Source organism: Sceloporus occidentalis, unplaced genomic scaffold (genome assembly GCF_023333645.1).
Source record: "Sceloporus occidentalis isolate IW3139 unplaced genomic scaffold, rSceOcc1.0.p SCAF_40, whole genome shotgun sequence".
Taxonomy (NCBI): Eukaryota; Metazoa; Chordata; class Lepidosauria; order Squamata; family Phrynosomatidae; genus Sceloporus; species Sceloporus occidentalis.
The window spans coordinates 6335458-6358886 of NW_028317020.1; the positions used below are offsets into that span (position 1 = coordinate 6335458).

The following is a 23429-nucleotide window of genomic DNA, read 5'->3' on the forward strand; positions in this document are numbered from 1 at the left end:
TACATCCCGGGAATATTGCCTCTCTGTACTTCAGACAGCATTACACAAGGCTTTGAAAACTTCACAGCAGACTAAGCCCTATGTCACCCAGGTCACTTTCCCTTTGTGTTTTCATAAAACAATTTTCTATTCACCATATTACCTGCACCACCAAGTGTTATTTCCATGTGGTCTTGTCTACATTGAAAACACAAAACTCACTCTCCGTGATCATATTAGAGGGCACCCTTCAGCAATTAGGATGGAATTTTGTGTTGGTAAGACTGCCGACTCTGCGATTTACTGACATTGACCATATACAGCCCACTTCGCTGTGGTGGTGATCATGCTAAATCCTTCTCCACAAAGAAGCTGGATACATACATACCACTGATACAGTGTCACAGAAAGGACTCAATAAACCAATGCTTGTGCATTGTTTTTTATATGTATTATTATTATTTACAATAACCATTGTATCATCACTTATTTTCCGTACATATTTTTTTATTGTAATTCCTGTATCTTATTGCTTATATTGTTTATATTTTGGACATTTTTGCCAAGAATCACATTTCTTATTAATTTGGTTGCCATACAAATGCTTCTAATTTCCTTTTAATACTCTGGTCATTCATTTTTGCTCACTTGCTTGTTCTCTGATTAACTCATTCATACAAGTCTGTTTTCTATATATATTTTGCATCTCAGTTTCTTGTCACACTAATACATTTGAATTTTCATGCCTGCAGTGAGGTCTGCAGTTTCCCCAATGATGTCGATACTTTATCTCTCTCTATCATTTAGATTTATTGTAGCCACCTCTGCTCTGTTTATATTAGGGTTTCCATGGTAACCACCGACACTGTCGGGTGTCACGCCTTCTCTGCCTGTCTTCATCTTTGTTCTTAGAGCTCTTTTTTTCTGTTTGATGTACACTGCTATAGGTAAGTGGGTTTTCGTTATTTTTGTATACATATATATTGCTACTTATTCTATTGTTACATTGTCTTTATAAAAGTCTCCTCTGTGGAACCAAAACATTGATCTATGAAATAAATCCTCGATCTTCTGCATTTTTTTTTTACAAGTCTCTAGAGTGCTTCTTCTCTTAGTTAGTTTGTAAAATACCTGGAAGAAACTGCACATTCTTCCAGTTAAAAATCTTGAGAGACATCCTCTTTGAGGAGTCCGCTCCGAATACGCAAGATGAAAACGTTGTACGTCTTACAGGCAGGCATTTTCCTTGCACAATCCCCACCACCACCACTGGTGCCAAACAAAAGGCTCAAAAAAGATGCAGTCTGCTATGAAAAAAGTATTAGAAAGGACTCCAGGTACCACATCCCTCCCTATGCCTCTCTGCCAGGACTCTGCATCAATGATTGTTTTATAGCATATTTGTATATTTTGGCACAAATCAAATACGTTTTTGCCCTGGTACTGAAGGGGTTAATATAATTTCAAGTGCATGTATGGTATGGCTGTTTGGGGCTGTATACATTCCCTTTATCTTGATTCAATTCACGCGTGTTACATTTTCATATGTACTCACTATTCCGAATATTGCTCCAGTCCGTGTTTGAGAAAAATGGATGGCAGCAGAGATCCTCATATTTCAGTCTCTCCTTTTGGCCACACAGTAAGCTTTGGATCAGATCAAGAAATGTTTTGCTGATCTTTGGCTCATCTGGGAACTTCAGGAACCGCTGTAAGCATATCCATACAAATCATATCAATTCTCAACTATGTAAAGGTAGTAGCAATGCACACATAAAATTATATTATATTATATATATATATATATATTTATACATTTTCAGGTAATAAACATTAAAAGTTCATTCACCTGGAAGTTCATTATGTTATTGAAAGTCTTTGTGGATGTCCCTTCTGTGAATGGAGATTTTCCATACATCATTTCATATGCAATAACACCAATAGACCACCAGTCACATTCTGGTCCATATGTAGCCTTTCCATCTCCATTTATCATCATAAGAACCTCAGGAGCCATATAGTCTGGGGTCCCAACAGGAAGCCGCCCATTGACCTAAAATAAATAATGTTTTAACAAATATGTTTCAAGAGTTTAATACTTAACATAAAAGAAAAAGCCTGGCTTCTTACCGTTTTATTCGAAGTCAGTCTTGCAGCTGATCCAAAATCCACAAGTTTAATATGTCCAGTACGATCGATAAGAATATTTTCTGGCTTTATGTCCCTGTAAAAAATATAAGGCATTGCATACTCTTCTTTAAAAAGCAGTGATATAATAAAGAGCAGTTTTTACAGATTTAAGAATTTAAATAATTCACCACAAGAAATAAATGGGTGAAAAGAACAGAGAAAAAAAAACCAAGAGGTTTGTCATATATATATAGACCACTATTAGAATGCTGTTAAATTAGAACCTGGACATAGTACCCATTAATCCAGTTTCCTAGAACTTCCTAACATACATTATATAAAATTAAAAAGTGGTCATTTGAATGAGGCTATGTATATTAAGATCCTTTATATTGTGATGCCTAATTAAGGCCTCATATTAATTATGCCACTTACAATTCTGATCCATGAATATAAACACATTCCCATCTTTGTATGTCTGCGGGGGAATTATTTGTCAGATCAGGTCCCTCCTCCAAACTACCGAGGTCATGTCTTTTCCACAAAGACTACATGCAATGCTTTACACAAACCATTAGAAACTTATATTTGTCCCCTCAACACAGTGTGGGAAAAGTTTATAGCAATTTATCTCTCTAAAGCCTTTGACACCTTCACCAAATATTTTGCTATGATTTATACATAGATCAAAAATAGCCAAAAGACGGCTCACGAGTTGTTGCAGACCTATAGCTTCTAGAATTCTAGGAACATGTTTCCTGATAAAAATAATATCATGGTCACACAGGTTTATAAAGGTATTTTGCATTAAAACCAAATCTAATTTAATGAGGTTATAAACACATCTGTTGTTATATTACTCACATCAGTGGTAACCATGGAGAAAATCAAAATGATCAAAACAAGGTTTCTAACATATATTCTATTACATGATGCAGTCTGAGAAGAAATAAGGCTATCAACACAGTTTGGAAGTATACAAGAAGTCTTTAATACCAGAATACTTATGTTTCTGTAAATGTCATTTCTTGCACTCACCTGTGTACATAACCCATCTGATGGACATTTTGAACAGCAAGAATGAGCTCTGCCAGGTAAAACTGGGCCATGCTTTCATCAAATTGTTCATCATAACGATTCATTAAGGAAAACAGGTCTCCTCCAGGCAGATACTGCATAACCTGCAAACATTAGAGACTCATTTTTAATTTTAGGATATATTCGGTACATTCTGGAATATGAAATTTTTTTTTTTATTTTTTTTAAGTAAAAGAAAGTCTAATTCTAAAACTGCCAATACAATATAACACAATTCTTTGGTTTTAAAAAAGTTTGGTTTTATGAACCATACGACCCAGAAACAACAACATAAAACAGGCTAAGAACATCCCATCGCACAAGACCTACTATGATTAATCCCGTAATGCGTTTTAAAGATTGGATATTGTGGAGGCATGTTCTTGCAGTGGCAATAACATAGCCTATTGTCTGGTCTTTACTTCAAATTACTCCATGAAGTGCCCAGTTTAAGAAGCCATCAACACCTGGGCAGGACAAATGTCAATTGCTAGGTAGCCACAGCTTCTGGACTTTGTTGGTGGCATATTAAATCTTTTGGCTATCTTATACAGATCCATAGGATGTATCAGATTTTGGCTTCTAAAGAAAAATCAAGCAGGCTTATAAATCCAAAAGCTATATAAATTGGTCCAAACCCAATCATATTTTTAATTATTTTAGTTGGAAACCACTGTATAAAATGTCATTGTTTAACATCTTCTACGAGGTCTGTGCCCAGAGCACATAAAACTGCTGAAGGACATTAGTCTGCTTATGCTAGATAACACCCAACCTAGACTATGACTCATGTATATAAACAATAATAACATTCTCAATCATACAGGATACATTAGTATATAAATACATCTTATTCAATTGACCTCCAAGATTACTAATCTGATGTGGTACGCTTAATATTTATTGTTTCCATACAGTAATATATGTTGTCTTCCCACACCAAACCACCTTTTCCCACTTGGGAGGTCCCACTTACCAGATACAGATTATCTTTGTCTTGAAAGGCATATTGTAATTGAGGGATCCAGGGGCTGACATGGTTACACAGTATGCTTCGCTCTTCCTCAAAAAAGGAAACCTATAGAGAAATAACATGAAAGTCCACAGTATGCCAACTAATTATCACTGTGGTACCGTATACTGGCAGCTAGCATGCAAAATACATGAATGACAAAAAGTGAGTAAACAAAGGAAATGCATTACATTTTCTAGGTGATATATAATGGATGTTTCCAAAGTCTTAAGCATCATTAAATGCATTTATTTAAAAAACAAAACAGCTTGCTCTTTACTGAGAACTGCTGTTTTGAAGATTTTTGATTTAAAGGTAAGGGACTATTTTACCTCACCCAGGTTTAGTGCAGACTATTGCAAATCACTGCTCCCTTCTGCTTAGCGGAAGACTATGGCTCCTACAGACACAAAGAAAGGCTTTTAACCCATATATTGCTACTATATTTTGCATGCAACCCTTCATAGGTTTAAAATATTTTTCGTTTTTGGTCTTAATATGTTGGACGTATTTTTTTTTTTTTTTTTTTTTTTTTTTTTTTTAAGAGAACATGATTTATCTACAGAGGCAATATCTTCTCTGCTCGTCAAATGCGGGTCCACAATGATGCTGCCAATGCCTATTCAAGCTGATCAGCTGTGTCACAAAAAACAGCTCTTTCTTCACACCTAGACAGTGGGGATGATCTACAAAGACCCCCTTCATCAATTTATAATAATAGAAGCTCACTGCAGGGCCAGTGAATGACTTTTGGTGCTAACTACACATTAAGTCAGCTGGTCGTGAAGTACGACCAGCTTTCTAAAAGTGCAATTAAGGTAAAATTGGTTTATTTGGTGTATAGAACTATAAAACATGACAGTCTGGCTCCAAAATCCAAATACCATTGCAGTCACAGCATTTGAAATGCAAGATCAGGATATTTCCCCAAAAGAAGCAGAAAAAAGAACGTCTGTTGAACTTATAAGCTTTGCACTCATAGGAGGTAAAAAAAAAATAAAAAAAAAAATGCTAGTTTATAGTAAGATAAAACGTCTTAGCACATCATTTTCATTCTCAAACATTTTGGAGCATTTTATGGATTGTGAAAATAGTAGTTTTTTAAATTGAATGCCAAGCTGAAACGTGTGTTTGCAAAGTACTGCCTTGCCCATCTCCTTATGAAAACTATTCATTGAGATGATGATGCTGATTTAAAACATTTTTCACTGCAGTGATTCCAATGCTAATCTCATGACTCATTCTAATATTCTTCACCCATGTGTTATCAGGAACAACTTTCCAGTGCTACTAGACTACTTACGTGTTTAAATGCCTGCTCTTCAAAATAAGTACATTAAGTATACCAAATGATATAAGACTATAAGAGAATATGATATCAAGGATAATATAGATAAAGGTAAAACATCATGAAAGTCACCAGGCACTTCAAATAATATAAGGGTTGATAAGTAATGCAACAATCTATAATATGTATAATTAGTAACGGATCAGTTTTCTCAGGAGAGGAAATGTACATTCAGATCTTCTATTGCAAATCGTAAATACCTATAGAACCTCCATATGGTTTGTTCAAAATGTCGAAGCTAGATTTTAGTGGCCTGTTGATGTTGAGCAAGTGCATTTTTCATAAGAGAGAATGAAGCACATCTTATGGTCACAAACTAATACATTACAATAACACACATGCGTTAATGTTCTATTCTCGTGTACACACATGGTAAAACCATACAATAATATCAGACACACTAACACTGCTAACATACACATTCATGCTAATGACATACTGTTACATAGATACCATTAAACACGCTAGCACCACACTCTTATACACATGCCGCACACACTGGCTAACATTATACATATATAAAAATACACACTAATTCGATGGACACACACATACAATCTGGCACTACAATACAATAGATACAATAATACTGACTCTTGCACTAGACATATAGCACACATACACACAGATACTACAGAATACACACACACTCATAGACTGACTCCAGCACTTTACATATTCAGTCCTGGTCTTCACAAAGTTTGCTGCTTCAGTGTTCTTGTCAGTATTTTTGTCAGATGTTACTATGGTATACTGAAGCATAATTACAAGCATTTCATAAGTGTCAAGCTTTTATTGACAATTACATTAAGTTTTAAAGAAGAAGGGTCGACGCTGGCTTGTTGTCAATTAACTTCTGGGCCACATCTCAATGGCAATCTTAATAGTAGCAATATCTTTGCCTGTGAAGCCCTTTTGCAAAGCAATGATGACAGCACGTTTCCTTGCAGGTAACCAAGGCTAACAGATGAAAAACAATGATGTCAAGCTTCCTGCCTTGTTCACGTCAACACTCTCACCTGTGTTAAAGAGAGAATCACTGACATGATGTCAGCTGGTCCTTCTGGGGCAGGACGGAAATACAGTGTGAATGTTTTTGTGGGAGGTTTTTGATTGCAATTCATCTGATCACTCATCATAACATTCTAAAGTATATGTAAATTGCCATCAGCAGACTTGTGAAAATTAATATTTGTGTCATTCTCAAAACTTTTGGCCACAACTGTACACACATACACACTGATTCTGACACTATAATACACACACGCTCACATACCCTACTTCCCCTCTCACCTGCCACTCCGCTGCCTAACTTCTGCCATCACAAATCCAGCACACTATGCTTTTCTGCGGATGCGCAGTGAATCGAGGGAGGCACCTGGTGGGGTCACATGGCATGCATTATGTGACTTAGCTGGGCACCTCGCAGCACCCAACTACACTGGATTCATGATTCAAAACCCTAGGTGTCTGGAAGTGGTTCCTAGTCACCATGGCGACCTGGCGCCCAGGGTTTATAAAGTCCTGCCTTAATGACTTTGGTTGTATGTTTGAGGTCATAGTCATGCTCAAGAACACATTTGGGGCCAATCAGATGCCTTCCTGATGGAATTGCCTGATGGATAAGTATCTGCCAGTACTTCGGCATTGAGGAGATCATTAATTCTGACCAAATCCAACTCCATTTGCAGAAATGCAGCCCCAAGCTTACAAGGAACCTCCACCTGGCTTCACTGTTGACTGCAAACACTAATTCCTGTACCACTCTCCAGTCTTTGGTGAACAAACTGCCTTCTGCTACAGCCAAATATTTCACATTCTGATTAAAAGCACACCTTTTTCCATTCTTCTGCACCCCAGTTAATGCGTTTTCATGAATAGTTGAGTCATTTGGATTTGTTTCCATGTCTAAACATGGCTTTTTGGACTGCAAGTCTTCCAGACTTCTCCAAACAGTAGATGGGTGAACCACTGTGGCAACATTGTTTCTTTGTTGACCACCCTCAATATTGCATGTTACTTTGTGCTTTTTAAAAAAGCTAACAAATGTCTGCTGATGCAGTCTTGCCATGGTGTATGACTTGACATTAAACGGTCTTCAGCCACCTGACCTTGTGAGTCAGGCTGTTCCTTGCCCAGTTATATTCCTCCTACACAGTTGTTTCTCTTTCAGCTAATGATTGTGTACCAACCTACATATTAAATTGGTGACCATTCGCACAGGTCTGGTATAATTGTTTAATCATACATCTTACTAATGCCTACAAAATACTTTTGTGCAAGTACACCTGGAAGAATTGATGCTGTTTTGAAGGCAAAGGGTGATCTCACAGCTGCCTAAAACTTTTGCACAAATATAATCTAAAGTAACCCTGCTCACAGTTTTAAAGTAAAAAATTCATACCTGGGTGCATCTTCGCATCAATGTTCATACACAAGTAAAAGAGCACCCAGGGATTTTTGCTGTAGAAATTCTTGATATGCTCGTTTAGTTTCATATAGAAAAAGAAAAACCTGGGGGTTTTTTTGTGCCTCCTAACCATTTTTTACAAAGCCTTAGAACAACAACATACACAGACACCAATGCGGTTCACAAGAAGGAACAGAATGTTCACTTCTGATTCTGTTTGGGTATCATTTATAGTCAAACCCTTTCCTCACATTCAGTGTTACTGACATGATATGATAATGCAAGTGAGGTTGTTCCCCTATGTAACCAAATTGTGAGGGAAAAAAGCACAAATGATTAATTTACAACAAAAAATGACTCTGGTACAAAAATCAAACAAAAGTGATATGACCAAAACAAACGAATAAATATTCCATTGGTTGCTATGTGTTATGCACAACTTTTTACACATACAAACACAAATTGTGCTTACTTCCAGGAAACCTTTGCATTCTGTTTTAATCACATTGCTTGTAAAAATAAACATCATGCACACACTTAATAATGAATCAAGGAGCAACAGCCACTGTTTCTAAGATGGCAACAGAAGCTCCTTCAGCTCTTACAGTCTATAGACAGCAGCCAATATTAAAAAGGTATTTTGTGCTTTTGTATGCAAAAAGAAACCTTTGCCAGCTGCTGTGGCACATATTGTGGTGTTGTTGAAAGGAATTTGATCTAAAAAGGCAACGTCCCTCCCTTTGAAACATTTTGTTCATCTGATGAGGATGAGACAAGGACAGATGTCTATAGAACAGGGGTGTCCAAATTGTGGCCCTTCAGCTGCTGCAGGACTACATCTCCCATACTCCTCTGCCAGGCCCTTAGCTGAAAGAGCATTATGGGAGATGTAGTCCTGCAGCAGCTGGAGGGCCGCAGGTTGGACACCCCTGCTATAGAACAGGAATGCTTTGCTACTTGCCACAACATGCTGTGCAAAAACAATCAACCTTAATATCTGGAAAGTGGATTTATTTTAATATAGTAAAGGAGCATAAAACAGATGGATACCTGCTCCTGTGCTAGAAGTGATTTCTTCTTCATAACTTTCATAGCAAAGATGTCCCCAGTGAGTTTCTCCTTGACTACATGCACATCTGCGAAATGGCCTCGTCCAATGACATTCTTCAGTTCAAAGTCCTTTACGCTGGGATGCAGCTCCCGTAGCTCAGAAATAGTGTCTGAATCTGGACATACATTTAAGTAAAATGTGATTAATGAAAAGCAAAAGAATACAGCGCTCAATGTGACTAAAAAAAGGGGGGAAAAGAGTTACAGTATCTCACAAAAGTGAGTACAGCCCTCGCATTTTTGTAAATATTTTATTATAACTTTTCATGTGACAGCACTGAAGAAATAACACTCTGCTACAATGTAAAATAGTGAGTGTACAGCCTGTATAACAGTGTACATTTGCTGTTCCCTCAAAATAACTCAACACACAGTCAGTAGCAGAGTGACATTTCTTCAGTGTTGTCACATGAAAAGATATAATAAAATATCTACAAAAATGTGAGGGGTGTATATATAATAGCCCCACACTAGATAGATAGAAAAAGACCAATAAGTGATATATAATAAAATGATATCTTGCTACAGAAATATCCCTTACGATGTTATTGTTACATCAATGGTGTCGGTTTAATTGTTAAGGTATTTTTCATTTTAGTTTTACTTTCATTTTTTTTTTTATTGATTTTCCTGAAGATCCTCTGGGAACCATACTCACTTTGATATTGTGATCAGCCTGTAGTGTGGGGTCATCAGAGGAACCAGCAGGGTTTGGAGAGACCCTCTGGGAAGTCTCTTACTTTGATCATTGTTTTGGGGGGGAAGTCAGCACCGACGCTGCTAGCAGATAATGCCTAAAAGAACTTAACCTGTCAGCCTGGAGCCAGTATAACAGCTAACTGGGGAGGACTAAAGGCTGTCACATAAAAGCCTGATATAGTTAGTACTGGCAGGGAAATGTCTCCTTTGATGCAAAGGCCATATGATGTATTATTACATCCTCACAGTCACCTAACACATGATACTTTAATCACGCATACCTAGATTTACTTTGAATTCAGGAACTCATCAGCAGACATCAATTGAGAAAGCTTTTAGGCATTTGCAAGGTTTCTTGGCTCCTGATTTATCCAGGATTGCTTAATTCTCTAACAAAAACTAAGGCATCAATTTCACGTCTTTCTCCTTTGTGCGATTCAATGCTTAGCTTTAAAAAAAAAAAACACGAGCTTTGTGATAAAAATGCATGTAATGTGTTGTAAGCACCAGGAAGCCATTTATACCAACAACTGGGAGCTGCGAGGTGTCTGCATAGTCTAGCAGTACACAATATTAACTTTTAAATTCACAAGAGTTCTTCTCTGTGCTTCACACAGTTGTTAGTGTAAACATGACAATACAGTGGCTGTGCACAGCAAATGGGAAAAGGTAGGGAAATTGTTTAACATATAAACAACTCAATACGCCATATCATTCAATTTGTTCTTTTGTCAATGCAGACATTGTATCCAGTCTATAGACTTATTTCAGAAGCTGATGTTTTCCATTCCTTGCGGTGGGCCTATCACCTAAACTCCACCATTTAAATCATTTCATGTTTTCATGGGATTTTAAACCAACATATAAGGAATCAGGTACCAGCCAACAAGGAGTTGGATAATATTGGTATTGATTATGCCAGTACCATTGGTCTAAAGTGACTCCCCACACATCAGCTGTTGATTTCCATTTCGTGTGCGGAAAGCGCACCCATTGATTTCAGCGAGAGAGCTTTCTTGATTGGCTTTAACCAGTCAACACCAAGAAATGGACCACAGGGAACAAATGCATTTTACTAAGCACTTTAATATGAATTAATTACTGGTGGGGCTGCATAAGGGTACTGTTGTGTCCCTTTACATTTGACACATGTATAGCAGGCAAATGAAATGGTCATTATAATTAATTATAGGTGTGAAATGTATGAATAGATATTTAGGACCGTCTACATCTAAAATGACAGTGAAGAAAATTCTCACCGGTCACCACTGCCACATAAATTACCGTAAGTGAATAAGAGTATTTTCAACAGCATCTTCAGAGAAAATTAATGGGACCAAGCAAATTGAAACTTTTATGGGTTCTTAAATAACTCTGGCACATTAACAGGACACCTTCGACGTTGTTCTCGTACTGCTAAACACAGTAGGCGGAAGTCTCATTTTACGGCACTATAAAATAATGCTACATTCATACTACGCTAAATGCCTCTTCAGTAGTTTCAATTCCCTGCGTCATGCTATTACAACGCCCCCTTCCAATAACTAACTGCATCTGACTTTGCCACATACTTCAATAATAACACTGAAATTATCAGTATTAACTACCTGGACACTGTCCTGCTGCTGCCCTTGTCCTTTCAACTATGCACCCTTACACTGAGCTCTCCCTCCTCCTCTACATTAAATCGATTCTCTCTTGTCAATGAAGACGAGGTTCCTGCTCTTTTTCCTGTTGTCCAACCACATGCCGCATTGATGCAATCCCTTCTCACCTTACCCAGGCTCTTTCTCATCTACCTTGGTCCCTACACTAGCTCATATCATCAACCTTTCCCTCTCTACTGGATCTCTCTCATCCTCCGTCAAGCATGCTACCATAACTACAATCTTAAAAAAAGTCCTCCCGGGACATGTTTTTCCAACTACCGTCCCATCTCTCTTACCTTCAAGCTTCTAGAAAGAACTGTATATACCAAACTAAGATTATGAACTCCAACTACTTACTTGACCCTCTTCAATCTGGATTTCACTCTCTACATTCTACTGAGATCTCCCTTACTAAAGTTTACAGCAGGGGTTCTCAAACTGCGGCCCTCCAGCTGCTGCAGGACTACATCTCCCATAATGCTCCTTCAGCTAAGGGGCTGGCTGAGGTGTATGGGAGATGTAGTCCTGCAGCAGCTGGAGGGCCGCAGTTTGAGAACCCCTGGTTTACAGCTTACTCACGGCTAAATCCAAGGAGCCACTACTCTATGCTAATCATACTGGATATTTCAGCTGCTTTTGACACAGTGGACCACCCCTTCTCCTTCTAGCTTTTCACAAACTTGGTCTCTATTACACTGCTCGTAGTTCACATCCTACCTGTCTGACGGTACCTTTAGCCTCTCATTCTCAAGTAACACTTCCTTCTCTCCTTTTCCTCTCAGTTGAGGTACCCAAAGGCTCAGTTCTTGGACCCAGTCTGTTCTCAATTTACACAACCTCACTTGGCACACTAATCTCAACCTTTGGTTTCCAATACCACCTGTATGCTGAAGACACTCATATCTTCATTTCCTCCTCTCTCCCTCCCTTTTAACCCCTTAAGGACCGGGCTCATTTTTCGTTTTGTACCCTGTGGGACCGAGGCTGTTTTGACACTTTTGTGGTGCTTGTGTTCAGCTGTAATTTTCTCCTCACCCATTTAGTGTACCCACATAAGTTATATATTGTTTTTTTCAGGACAAGATGGGCTTTCTTCAGATACCATTATTTTGATCGTATCATCTTATTTACTATAAAAAAAAATTAAAAAAACATGGTGAAAAATTGAAAAAAAAAACACATTTTATGACTTTTATTTGAAAAATCTTTTACTCACCTAAAAAAGCAAGTAAAAAAACTAGCTAAATAGATTCTACTACTTGTCCTGAGTTTAGAAATACCCAATGTTTTTATGTTTTTTTGCTGTTTTTTGTAAGTTATAGGGCAATAAGTACAAGCAGCGTTTTATGATTTCCAAATCTTTTTTAACAAATCTGCTCAGTCTGCCTCCATCTCCTCTTTGGAACATCTTTGAAGCCGGTTAACTCAATTTAACCCCCTCAAACCATATATTTTTGAAAACTAGACACCCCAGGGTATTCCAAATGCTGTTATTTTAACCCTTTCCATGCACCAATTATACAACTACACTTTGTCAAACTTTGTAATAGTAAATTTTTTTATTTTTTTTTCCACACAAATTGTATTTTAGTTATAGATATACAGGTTCTGGTATATGTCACTGTCAAACAACACCCCAATGTGTGTTCAGGAACATCTCCTGAGTACAGCGATACCCCACATGCATGGGTTTGTCAGATTGTTTGGCTGGTAAAAGGCTACTTTTGGGGCATGCGTAATTCAGGTGGTCATTTGGTCATTGTGCCTCCCTCTCCTCTTTGGAATATCTTTGAAGCCGGTTAACTCAATTTAACCCATTCAAACCATATATTTTTGAAAACTAGACACCCCAGGGTATTCCAAATGCTGTTATTTTAACCCTTTCCATGCACCAATTATAGAACTACACTTTGTCAAACTTTGTAATAGTAATTTTTTTATTTTTTTTTTCACACAAATTGTACTTTAGGTATAGATATACAGGTTCTGGTATATGCCACTGTCAAACACCCCCCCAATGTGTGTTCAGGAACATCTCCTGAGTGCAGTGATACCCGACATGCATGAGTTTGTCGGGTTGTTTCAGATTTAAAATGCCACATTTGGGAAGTGCGCTTTTTTTCTCCATTTTGGTCAGTCTGTACCTATGCCCTATCTTTGAGCTAGGCCACTCCAATTTACCCCATCAGCCATTTTTTTTATATATTAGACACCCCTTGGGTATTTGAAGTGCTTTTATTTTAACTCTTTGTTGAGATTTTTGAGAAATTTTAGCACTTGCTCAAAATAATAAACTTTATTTTTTAATTTTATTTTATTTTTTTAATACTTTTTTTATATTTTTTTTTTACACATTTTGCTGGTACTGGATGGTTCATCTAGTGACATCACTGCATAATTATTTTTAAATGTTAGCACATTTTTTTTTATTTTTTTTTTCCATTTTTTTTTTTTTTTGAATATTTTACTAATCACATAGTGATTAGAAAGCTGGGCTCCATTGACTTGCATGGTTGAATGCAGTACCTGTATTCAACCAGCAAGTGGAGCCAGTTCTCTAGAGGGTCTGGAGACCCTCTAGCGAACTTTTTCGTCTCTATTGTTTTATTTCCCGGGCCGCCGCCATCTTGCTTGATGGCGAAGATCACCGGCAGCGGCGGCTGTGACCGCTCTCCGGAGCGGTCACAGCCCACCTAGAGGTAAGTGTTTGGTGTCGCTGGATGCCTCCTGATCGAGGCATTCCAGCGACACCATTTAAGTTTAGGAGGCGATCGTTGATCGCCTCCTAAACGCTTTTAAAACGGGCGTCCGCCGCCATACAATGTATGGCGGCTGTTGACGCCCCGGGGAGGGGCCAGACATGGCCCCCGATGCCGATCTCGGCCTTGCTGAATGCCTCGACATCGAGGCATTGCAGCAAGGCCGTTTAAGCGAAGAAAGTGATCCTTGATCACTTTCTAAGCTTATTTAATTTTTTGACGGTTCAGGACCGTCAAAGGTCATTTAGTGACCTTCTTGTTATGACGGTCCTGAACCGGCAAAGGTCGCGAAGGGGTTAAATTCTGTAACTAAGTACCTTGCACCTATCTATAACTGAATGACTGCACATTCCCTAAAACGCATCTCTGCAAAACAAAACTTCCTTTATTCCCTCTTCCAACGATAACATTCTCTCAGTAGTTTCCGTCAATGTCAACGGCGCAATCATCTGCCCATCCACTCACGCTCACTGCCTTGGTGTCACTCTTGACTCTGGCCTCTCATTCAGCTCCGACAGCAAGTCTGTCGCAAAAAAGCTATCTCCATCTAAAAAACACTGCCTGCATTCATCCCTTCCTAACACAAGATGCCACTAAGGCTTGTTTATGACCTTATTATCTCCCGCCTTGAATATTGTAACCCCGTGCTAGGTAGTCTTCTTCAAACCCGTCTCTTCTCTCTACAATCCACCATGGATGCTACTGCCGGACTTATCTTCCTCACCCATCGCTTTACTAATACCTCTGCTATTTGTCCTTCTCTTGGAGGAAAAAAAAGGCATCGAATAACCTGCAGGATGAATTACTGTACATATCAAAGCAACATGGGGTTGACAAAAGGATGAGATCAAGATTGAGGAGTAAAATGGTAAAATCGAATAAAAAAATATTTTCTGACTTAGGGTTCAAATAACACAAGAGGCAAACAATTAAGAACACTAGGAAGATTAATCATTATAACAGACATTAACATTAAAAGACTTACACTTTTTGACAAAGTTAGATACATGTTTAATCCTCATTAATGAAGGATTGTTGCATTCTTCAAACAGGACAAACAAAGCATCTAGAAGTCCTTCTCGGCTTAGAGTGGATAATTGTTGTTGGAAAGGAAACTGGCATGACGATTTTCCCTACAAATAAAAGCAAGCATAAGAAAAAGTGAACAAAACTCCTTTGGAACATGATTAAATTAGAGATGAAGTAGAGCAAAATGATTGAGGACTAGTATTACTTTCTCAGTTGACTTTTAGTTTTATTCACTCCAGAGAGAGTTCAAAGATTTGGGGGTTCAGCTCTCTCACTTAACTACTCATTATGAAGGACAAACACTGGTAAATTTCTCCAGCAAGAAGGGCTTAGTTAACCTTACATATTACCCATAATTCAATGGGCGAAATCTCACTGGTTTAACAATGCATTATAGAGAACCAGCCAATCACTTCATGCAGCAGTAGCTTACTGGGATTGGACCTTCAAAATATCAAGTAGGTAAAAATACAGTTCTGACAACTCTACCTTTAGTGAATACACCCCAATGTACAAGCGAAATCAACAAGAAGTAAGCAGAACACTTGGAATGCACTGGGTGTTATGAATAAGAAAAAAGGAGTTTTGGTACAAATGCTAAAAAGGTTTTGTTATAACTGTAAGCTTTGTGCTCATCGGGTCATTTCAATGATTGCTATGCTCATAAGGACAGGTTTCATATTTGCACCGGAAGCACTATATTAGGTCAATTTTACTTTAAATGAAAATCATGAAAATGTATATAACACAGCTGCATACAAGATCATTTTTAGTTCACTTCAGTTAAATGCAATATCTTATTAAATTCTAATATTTATCTCTGCAAAACTCACCAAAGATCTTGTACATTTACACAGGAATGTATTTTCTGAAAAGACCCCACATTAAAAACCATACATGGGTGAAACATGAACGTAAATTCGGTTTAACCTGCAGCGATGTGTTTCTCACACCTTGGAGCTCGAATAGTTAAATGTCCTAATGTCAACTAATATTTGATACGGATTTTATTATGGATTCTCTATGGCTAAAATCCAATTTGGTTTTATTTCTTTCTGGATCACCTAATATAACTTTTTTTCCTGCAAACAGCATTGGCAGAGTTGTCAGACCGTTACTATAGTAACCACATCAAGGACTTGAATACCTAAAATCACATTGATTGCATAACATTACGGCAATGTCTGCTTAATAACGAGTGAAGAGCTGCAAATAGATGGGGCAGAGTAACACCGCGTGAGCCTGATGCTCATCTGTGTTATTTTTGTCAAAGCAACACTAAAATCATTTTGATGCATATGACATTCAACAGCACAGATCCAGCACACGAGTTACAATAATCAAATAAAGAAAAATAAACAAATTGATAGTTCGACCAAATTTGAAATGCTATAATAATGTGCAACAGCTGTATAAGTCTAAAGATTTTCTGCCAGCCATTGTCAATGGAATTGGAAACAACCTGGCAAATATTTGTTAGCTAGCCCTGTTCAACCAGTTTATTCCTAGTGCGCTATCCTCACTGCTAGCCAGCTTTAGTGCCGGCTCGCGTGAGAGTTCCTAGAGGGTTAATAATACACACATGTACAGAAAGCACCAAAACGCAAGCAGAAATCATCAGCTGTAATCTTTCACTAAGGTTTAATTTCAATTTATATACTGACATCTTAGCTTTTTACTAGCCTGATTTTTTGTATTTGCTCCAAGACTTTAACTAATGCAAATATTTTCAGCCGACGTAATTCTGAGATTATGGTTTAACCTTTGGAGTGCCAGAGGTCTGCACACCCACCCCCCTATAAAGCCAGTCCTATTTTCATAATTATACTTGCGTGAAAATCGTATTAACAGCATACACTCTAACAAGGGAAAAGGAATTCTTTTTTAGGGCATTATATATAGATATATAATGGTGAAATAAAAACAACCACTTATATAGTATATGTATATACCAAACTTAAAAGCACCAAAAACTAAACGGCTTTCAGAATAACCCTGTCCACCCATAGTTAATTAACCCAATATATGTAGTTGTACATACATGTATATTGCACATTAACCCCATGTAACTGACAGGTGCAAATGCATATGGGGTATATTGAAAAAAGCCACCCATAGATTTGCAAAGGGACCACTCAGAGATCAGAGCAAATCATAGCTGAGGTGTTTATATTTTGTTTACAACGCAGCATACAACAGATTGCTAATATTTGCGCCCGTGTATTGGCCCATAATGGCCGTGTAGCCGACGACGGAATTACCTGGAAGAAGTTGTTAAGTCGCGCAGCCCTGTTTGGGATAGGATCTGGAGACAAGAGGTCCGCAGCACTGCGGTTTCCGAACTTAAATTTCAGCATCTCTAAAAAGCAAACATGATAATATCCATTCAGAGAAAAATATTTTGTGTATATTCAAAACGACCTTTGAAACTAATACTAGACGAAAATCCAATCCAATTGATACGCATGTCAGACCTCTGCGAAATATCTCCATCGCTTGCTCGCCCCGCCAGTTTCTCTTTGCCAATAACATTCTGACAGGAAAACAGCTCTCCATTATGTGTCGCTTCTGACAGGAAGCTTCCACAGGCTACATTTGAACCTTTGCTTGCTAAACTGTCTATTCATACAATAAATGTTAAGCGTAAAAAAAAAAAATGTTTGTAGCGATATCAACCCAAATGAGTTACTTCTGCTACAGAAAACACAGGTTAACGGGCCAATAGAAACATTTGTTATTACACTTGAAGTAGAGGCCCCTGGGTACTCAAAGCTTATGTAACTTTATATCTTTTACTATGTTGGCCAAATAAGGTATACATTTATATCTAAAATACAGCAGACGGTACACATTCCCTGTATATACTGCAGACGGTATACATTCCCTGTATATACTGCAAACGGTACACATTCCCTGTATATACTGCAGACGGTATACATTCACTGTATATACTGCAGACGGTATACATTCACTATGACATAGTGTCTGCCTGAGGCACAAAATGTCTGTCTCAGTACACATCAACCCCTTAGACAGAAACCGTCTAAACCGTGTCACTAATCTCTCTCCACACAGTTTAGGGGCCCCTTTTCAACATAACATTCCCTCTTGTTTTGACAGCACTGAGTAATCTCTGCTTCCTCTACACACTGTTCTCTCCTTTCCTGCACTAACACGTTAACGGGGAGAACAGACGACTCGTTACATCCCGTATCTCGTAAATCGTTCGTAACGTCAAAGAAACAAGATATCGTGCTAACAACGTCATTTGATGGATTTATTATTTATTTTTCGCACTCACCTTACGTCTTTCTTTGCCGCCATGAAATTCAAACACAAACCGATTGGTGACTTCACTTCCGGGACAATCCCCGGAAAACTGGCTACCGCAGCTTCATTTGCCAGGTCTCTACACCGTACGGTTGCCTCTGGTTGAATTGGATGTTGTGTGTGGTGAATTAAATGTCGATTATCGTGATATTCGAGGCGAGGATTCGCGCGTTATTTAATTTTAGAGAATCTATAAATATTGTAGCGAAAATAAAAATCCGGTATATTTTCAGACACATATTATTCATTTCCATAGAAGCGCCGGCCGTAGCACAGCGCCCCCGTGTGTAGAATTAGCACCCTCTCTACAGATATATACCATTTGTGTCAACCGAGTGCATCAGGTGGAAATCTCTCGGCTGTACCATGTAGACAAGTTCATGTTGACATAAGTATATGTCATACACGCACACTAGCTTGTTGGTGAGGCTCAGCTATGCGACCACCTCAGTTCTGTAGCCGGAATTAACAGTGAGGGAATTGAAATATGCATGGTACAGGCACATGGCTATCCTCTACAGGTCTGAGTCTTACATCTGGAAAAATGTTTATACTTAGGTCCATTGTCACTGGTTGCAACTGCAGTGAAATCTGTTAATGTACAGGCAGTTACCTTCTTAACCTGTGTATGCCCCTTAGGTACCGGTACGTCCTTAAAAGCTGTGTCCCATTGGGGCATACCAGTATGTCCTGACATTCTGGACTCTACTGTCAGCAGAAGCCAGCCAATCACACAATGGGGCATTTCCTTCTGGCAGGTGTCAGGAGAGACCCAGCAGGCTGATCACACATGGAGCCCTGCTTACTGATCACAGTGTGATCAGCACAGACAGATCAGGGGGAGGAGTTCCCTTCCAAAAAAAGTAGAAAAAAATTAGGGTAGAAATGAAAAAAATTCTAGTCTTTAGGGCCCTTTTTTTCCTTCTTTGAAATAGACGTCTCTCCTGTACTTTGTTAAATGTTTCTTTCTATCACATCTCCTGTCTCTCTTCTTTCCTTTAAGCTATACCCAGGGCCGGCCTTAGGGGTGTGCGACCTGTGCGACCGCACAGGGCGCCATGGCAGCAGGGGCGCCTGCCCGGGACTTAACTTAAAACATCGTTTTTTTGTTTTTTTTCTTTTAAACTTTATTTAACATTATTCATGTTAAATAAAGTTTAAAAAAAACAAAAACCGATGCTTTAATCTAAGTCCCGGGCAGGGGCGCCGAGCGGTTGCTTGTGAAGTTCTCAGCAACCGCTCGGCGCCCCTTACTCTCCGTGACTCCGTCGCGGTGCCAGCATCTCGTGTTGAGCGCCGGACTATTCCAGCGCTCAACATGAAATGCCGGCACCGCAGCAGAGCGAGAAGATGGATGCCTCCGGCAACAAGGTAAGTGGCGGGGTGTAGTTTGAAGGGGCATAGGGGGGGTGTAGTTTGAAGGGGCAGAGGGGGGGGTGTAGTTTGAAGGGGTAGGGGGGGTGTAGTTTGAAGGGGCGAGGGGGGGTGTAGTTTGAAGGGGCGAGGGGGGGTGTAGTTTGAAGGGGCAGGGGGGGTGAAGTTTGAAGGGGCAGGGGGGGTGTAGTTTGAAGGGGCAGAGGGGGGGTGTAGTTTGAAGGGGCGGAGGGGGTAGTTTGAAGGGGCAGAGGGGGAGGTAGTTTGAAGGGGCAGAGGGGAGGGGTAGTTTGAAGGGGCAGAGAGGGGGGCGCCAGAGGAGTTGTCCGCACAGGGCGCCACAACGCCTAAGGCCGGCTCTGGCTATACCGTATTTGCTTGAATATAAGACGTGGGTTTTTTTTCAGAAAAATACCCCTTGTTTAATATTCGAGGTCGTTTTATAATTCGACCTCAAATAGAGGTCGGACTATAAGACTAAGATCCAGATCCCCCGCAGGGGGACCTGGATCCTCCTCTCTGGCAACTGGTGGACGTCTGCGTGATACGCGCAGACAACCTCCGCTGTTGCCTGCCACAGCTGATGGCTGGCCGGGGGAGCCGGCAGACGACCATTCATGGCAGCCGCAAAATTAAAAACTAAGCGGCTGCCACCGGGACTGGCCGCCGTGCCGGTAGCGTACCTGGTGGGGGGGCGGTCCGCCTGGAGTGCCGCTCACTGAGGGGTGCCGGCACTCCTCCGAAAACGATGCGCGCGGCAACTGTTGCTGTGCGTCGGGACTTGATGTCAAATCCCGGCGCACAACACTGAAGCCACGCCCACCGTCTTCCACACACCGGAAGGACAGGACACAGAAGAGGAAGAAGAAGAGGAAGAATGAAGAGGAGGAGGAAAAGTGACAGTGCCAGAGGAAAGGTAGGAAAATATTAGTAAGTGTGTGAGAGTGATGGGTGTTATGCTGTAGTTTATGATGAATGTTTGTGAATGAGGGTTTCAGATTGCATGGAAGTGTGGGGGGATAGCATGGCATAGGGAGGCTGTCTAGGCATGATAGGAGTGTGATTGCTGTTATCAATTTTTTATTTTTTTCGTCCAATAATTCAATAACAGTATTAATAGATATATATGGTTGCAAACAGCAATCACACACCTATCCTTATGCTAAGTCAGCCAGTACATGCTAGAACCTGGGCATGATAGGATTGTGATTGCTGTTAATGATATGTGTATATATATATATATGTATATATATATATATTAATATTGTTATTGATTTTTTTTTTGTCTAATTTTGGTGTGTTACTTTTAATAAAGTATTTTAAACGGGTTTTTTTTCGGTTTTGGCCAAATGAATGCTGAATTTTCAGTTTAGGTCCAGAATTTTAATTTCGGTGCATCCCTACTATATACTAAGCCGGTCACTGAAGTGGTAGGCCTACACCACATCAATGTGTGGCTTAGTATATAGTGATAGGGGTTGTACTGCAGTATTGTCAGTGTCTGGCTCAATGTATAGGCACACATTGACAGTGGTACAGCGTAATCCCTAAGTATATAATGATAACAGTTATGCTGTACCCCTGTCAATGTTTGCCTAACCATACAAACTATGCAGTTTTAAAGTGTGGGGGGGGGTGCCAAATACTCTAGGTACGCCCCTGCATCATGCAGCAGTCAGACCCAATGGCCATTCCTCAGCTCTTCGTCCCACGTCTTAAAAGGGGTGAGATAAAGAGCTGAGGCACGGCTATTGGGCGGCGCGGTGCGTGCACGCCGGCCGCTTTAATTTCATTAGGCGCCGGTGGAGTGACTGCTATCAATGTCGCTCAAAACCGCTTTGGTGGCGCAATGGGCCACTTGACTAGACTTGCCCCCCAGGCCTTAGGCTGCCAGCCCTCCCCTGGCCACTTCCGATGGGCCTTCTATGACGGAGCACCGACGGGGATGCATTGGTAAGTCTGGGGGAACAGAGTGGCATACCAGGGGGGCAGAGTGCCATATAGGGGGTATAAGACATATCAGGGTGGCAGAGTGGCATATAGGGGGTATAAGGCATATCTGGGGGGCAGAGTAGCAAGCCATGGGGCAGATGTACATAACTGGAGGGCAGGTTGGCAAATAAAAGGAAATAGAAACAACTACCCCTATAGGGTAGTCTTATATTTTTCTTTTTTCCTAAATTAATATTCAAATTTGGGGGGGTCGTCTTTTAATCAGGGTCGTCTGATAATCGATCAAATACGGTACATATTGGGGGAAAAAATAAGTAAAATCCGCACTGAGTTTTGTCCCCAATGAGAAAAATATTTTTTTCCATGAGACTTCCAATACTAGCCAGCCTGCACCTTGTATGCAGGTATATATTATAGTAATTATTATAATGATGATTATTATAATGATGATCATAGGATTAATAATATAATAATATTTGAAACCTATTTTATATTAAAACATGTTTTATTAATAGTGTCTCTGAAAATTACATATTATTATTAAGTGATGTATGGTTGGTTTAATAAGCACAAATTGACCCAGTTTATCAGTGCCCATGATTGCATCGCAGACGCCTTGATGCCTCCCCGAGCATTGCAGGGATTCCCGGAAAGTAGCGCAGTCTCGCAGGGAATCGGGAATTGATTTGTTCATTTATTCGTAGCTGGCACAGGAATGAAATGTGATGCTCTTCTCGAGGACATCCTGTCTTTGGTGGCCAGATGGCCAATGAGTGCCCGGTGATCAGTCCCAGGTCTTGCTCTGCCCGGTACCGGCTGGGCTGCTCCTGCTGGAGGTGTGCGTTCGTCTGAGGGTCTCTCTCCAAGCTGATCGCGCAAGGTTTGCGGGCCAATCGCAGCAGCCCACAGAACAGGTGTTAGTGACGTCACGGGGCTGCGCACGCATTCCCCGGGTCTTGCAGAGATGGGTGCGGGGGAACGCAGCGCAACCCGGGGCCTGCGGGGCCGGACACACGCACGCTAAACTCACACACCAACGGGCGAAAAAAGTGGCAGCATCGGGGCAGTAGCCCGGGAGAGGGGGGAGGGGGCTGGGGAAGCTTAGGGTCCGCTCGCATTTCACGTCTAGGTTTGTCCCCGTTTGGCATGATTTGGTGACGGGCTCCAGACTGGGTGTATCTGGGGGCAACAAGACCTGGCTGAGTCTCTTACAACCTGCCGCCTGGAAGGTCTGCTAGCCGCCTGCTGAGGAATGTGTTAGGCTTAGTTAGACCCGTAGAGATTAGGGGCATCGGGCACATTGACCCCTGCGCTTCCCCTTTTAGGGCCCCGTGTGGCCCCCTATGTGGGAGTGTTAGTATCAGTGTGGGTGGGTCCTACTTCCATGGACGAGTGTTGATCCAAATTGAGGGGCATCCTATCCCCCTCTAACATAGGCCTTTCTGAGACCTACCCCTATTCTGCCGGCTGTGGCTCCGTCGCCCAGCTTGGTGGCCCAGGGGCCCGCAGTGTAAGGTCAGCGCTGTCCGAGGCTCCCAGCTTCAGCACCATTGGCCTGGGACAGCGCCCC

The 23429-nt window shown here is 40.4% G+C and overlaps 1 protein-coding gene across 6 annotated transcripts in view; it reads right to left on the reverse strand.

Moving 5' to 3' along the window:
* The window catches only part of CIT (citron rho-interacting serine/threonine kinase), a 76449-nt gene extending 58890 nt beyond the window's left edge, over positions 1-17559 (reverse strand). For all 6 annotated transcript variants that reach the window (XM_089489413.1, XM_089489411.1, XM_089489410.1 and 3 more), the window contains exons 1-8: positions 17464-17559; positions 15159-15306; positions 9007-9182; positions 4163-4264; positions 3148-3290; positions 2110-2203; positions 1829-2032; positions 1535-1688 (exon numbers count right to left, since the gene is read on the reverse strand). In XM_089489413.1, the coding sequence (XP_089345539.1) occupies positions 1535-1688; positions 1829-2032; positions 2110-2203; positions 3148-3290; positions 4163-4264; positions 9007-9182; positions 15159-15306; positions 17464-17559 (1117 nt within the window). The remainder of the gene's footprint in view (positions 1-1534; positions 1689-1828; positions 2033-2109; positions 2204-3147; positions 3291-4162; positions 4265-9006; positions 9183-15158; positions 15307-17463) is intronic.
* Positions 17560-23429: the final 5870 nt, after the last annotated feature.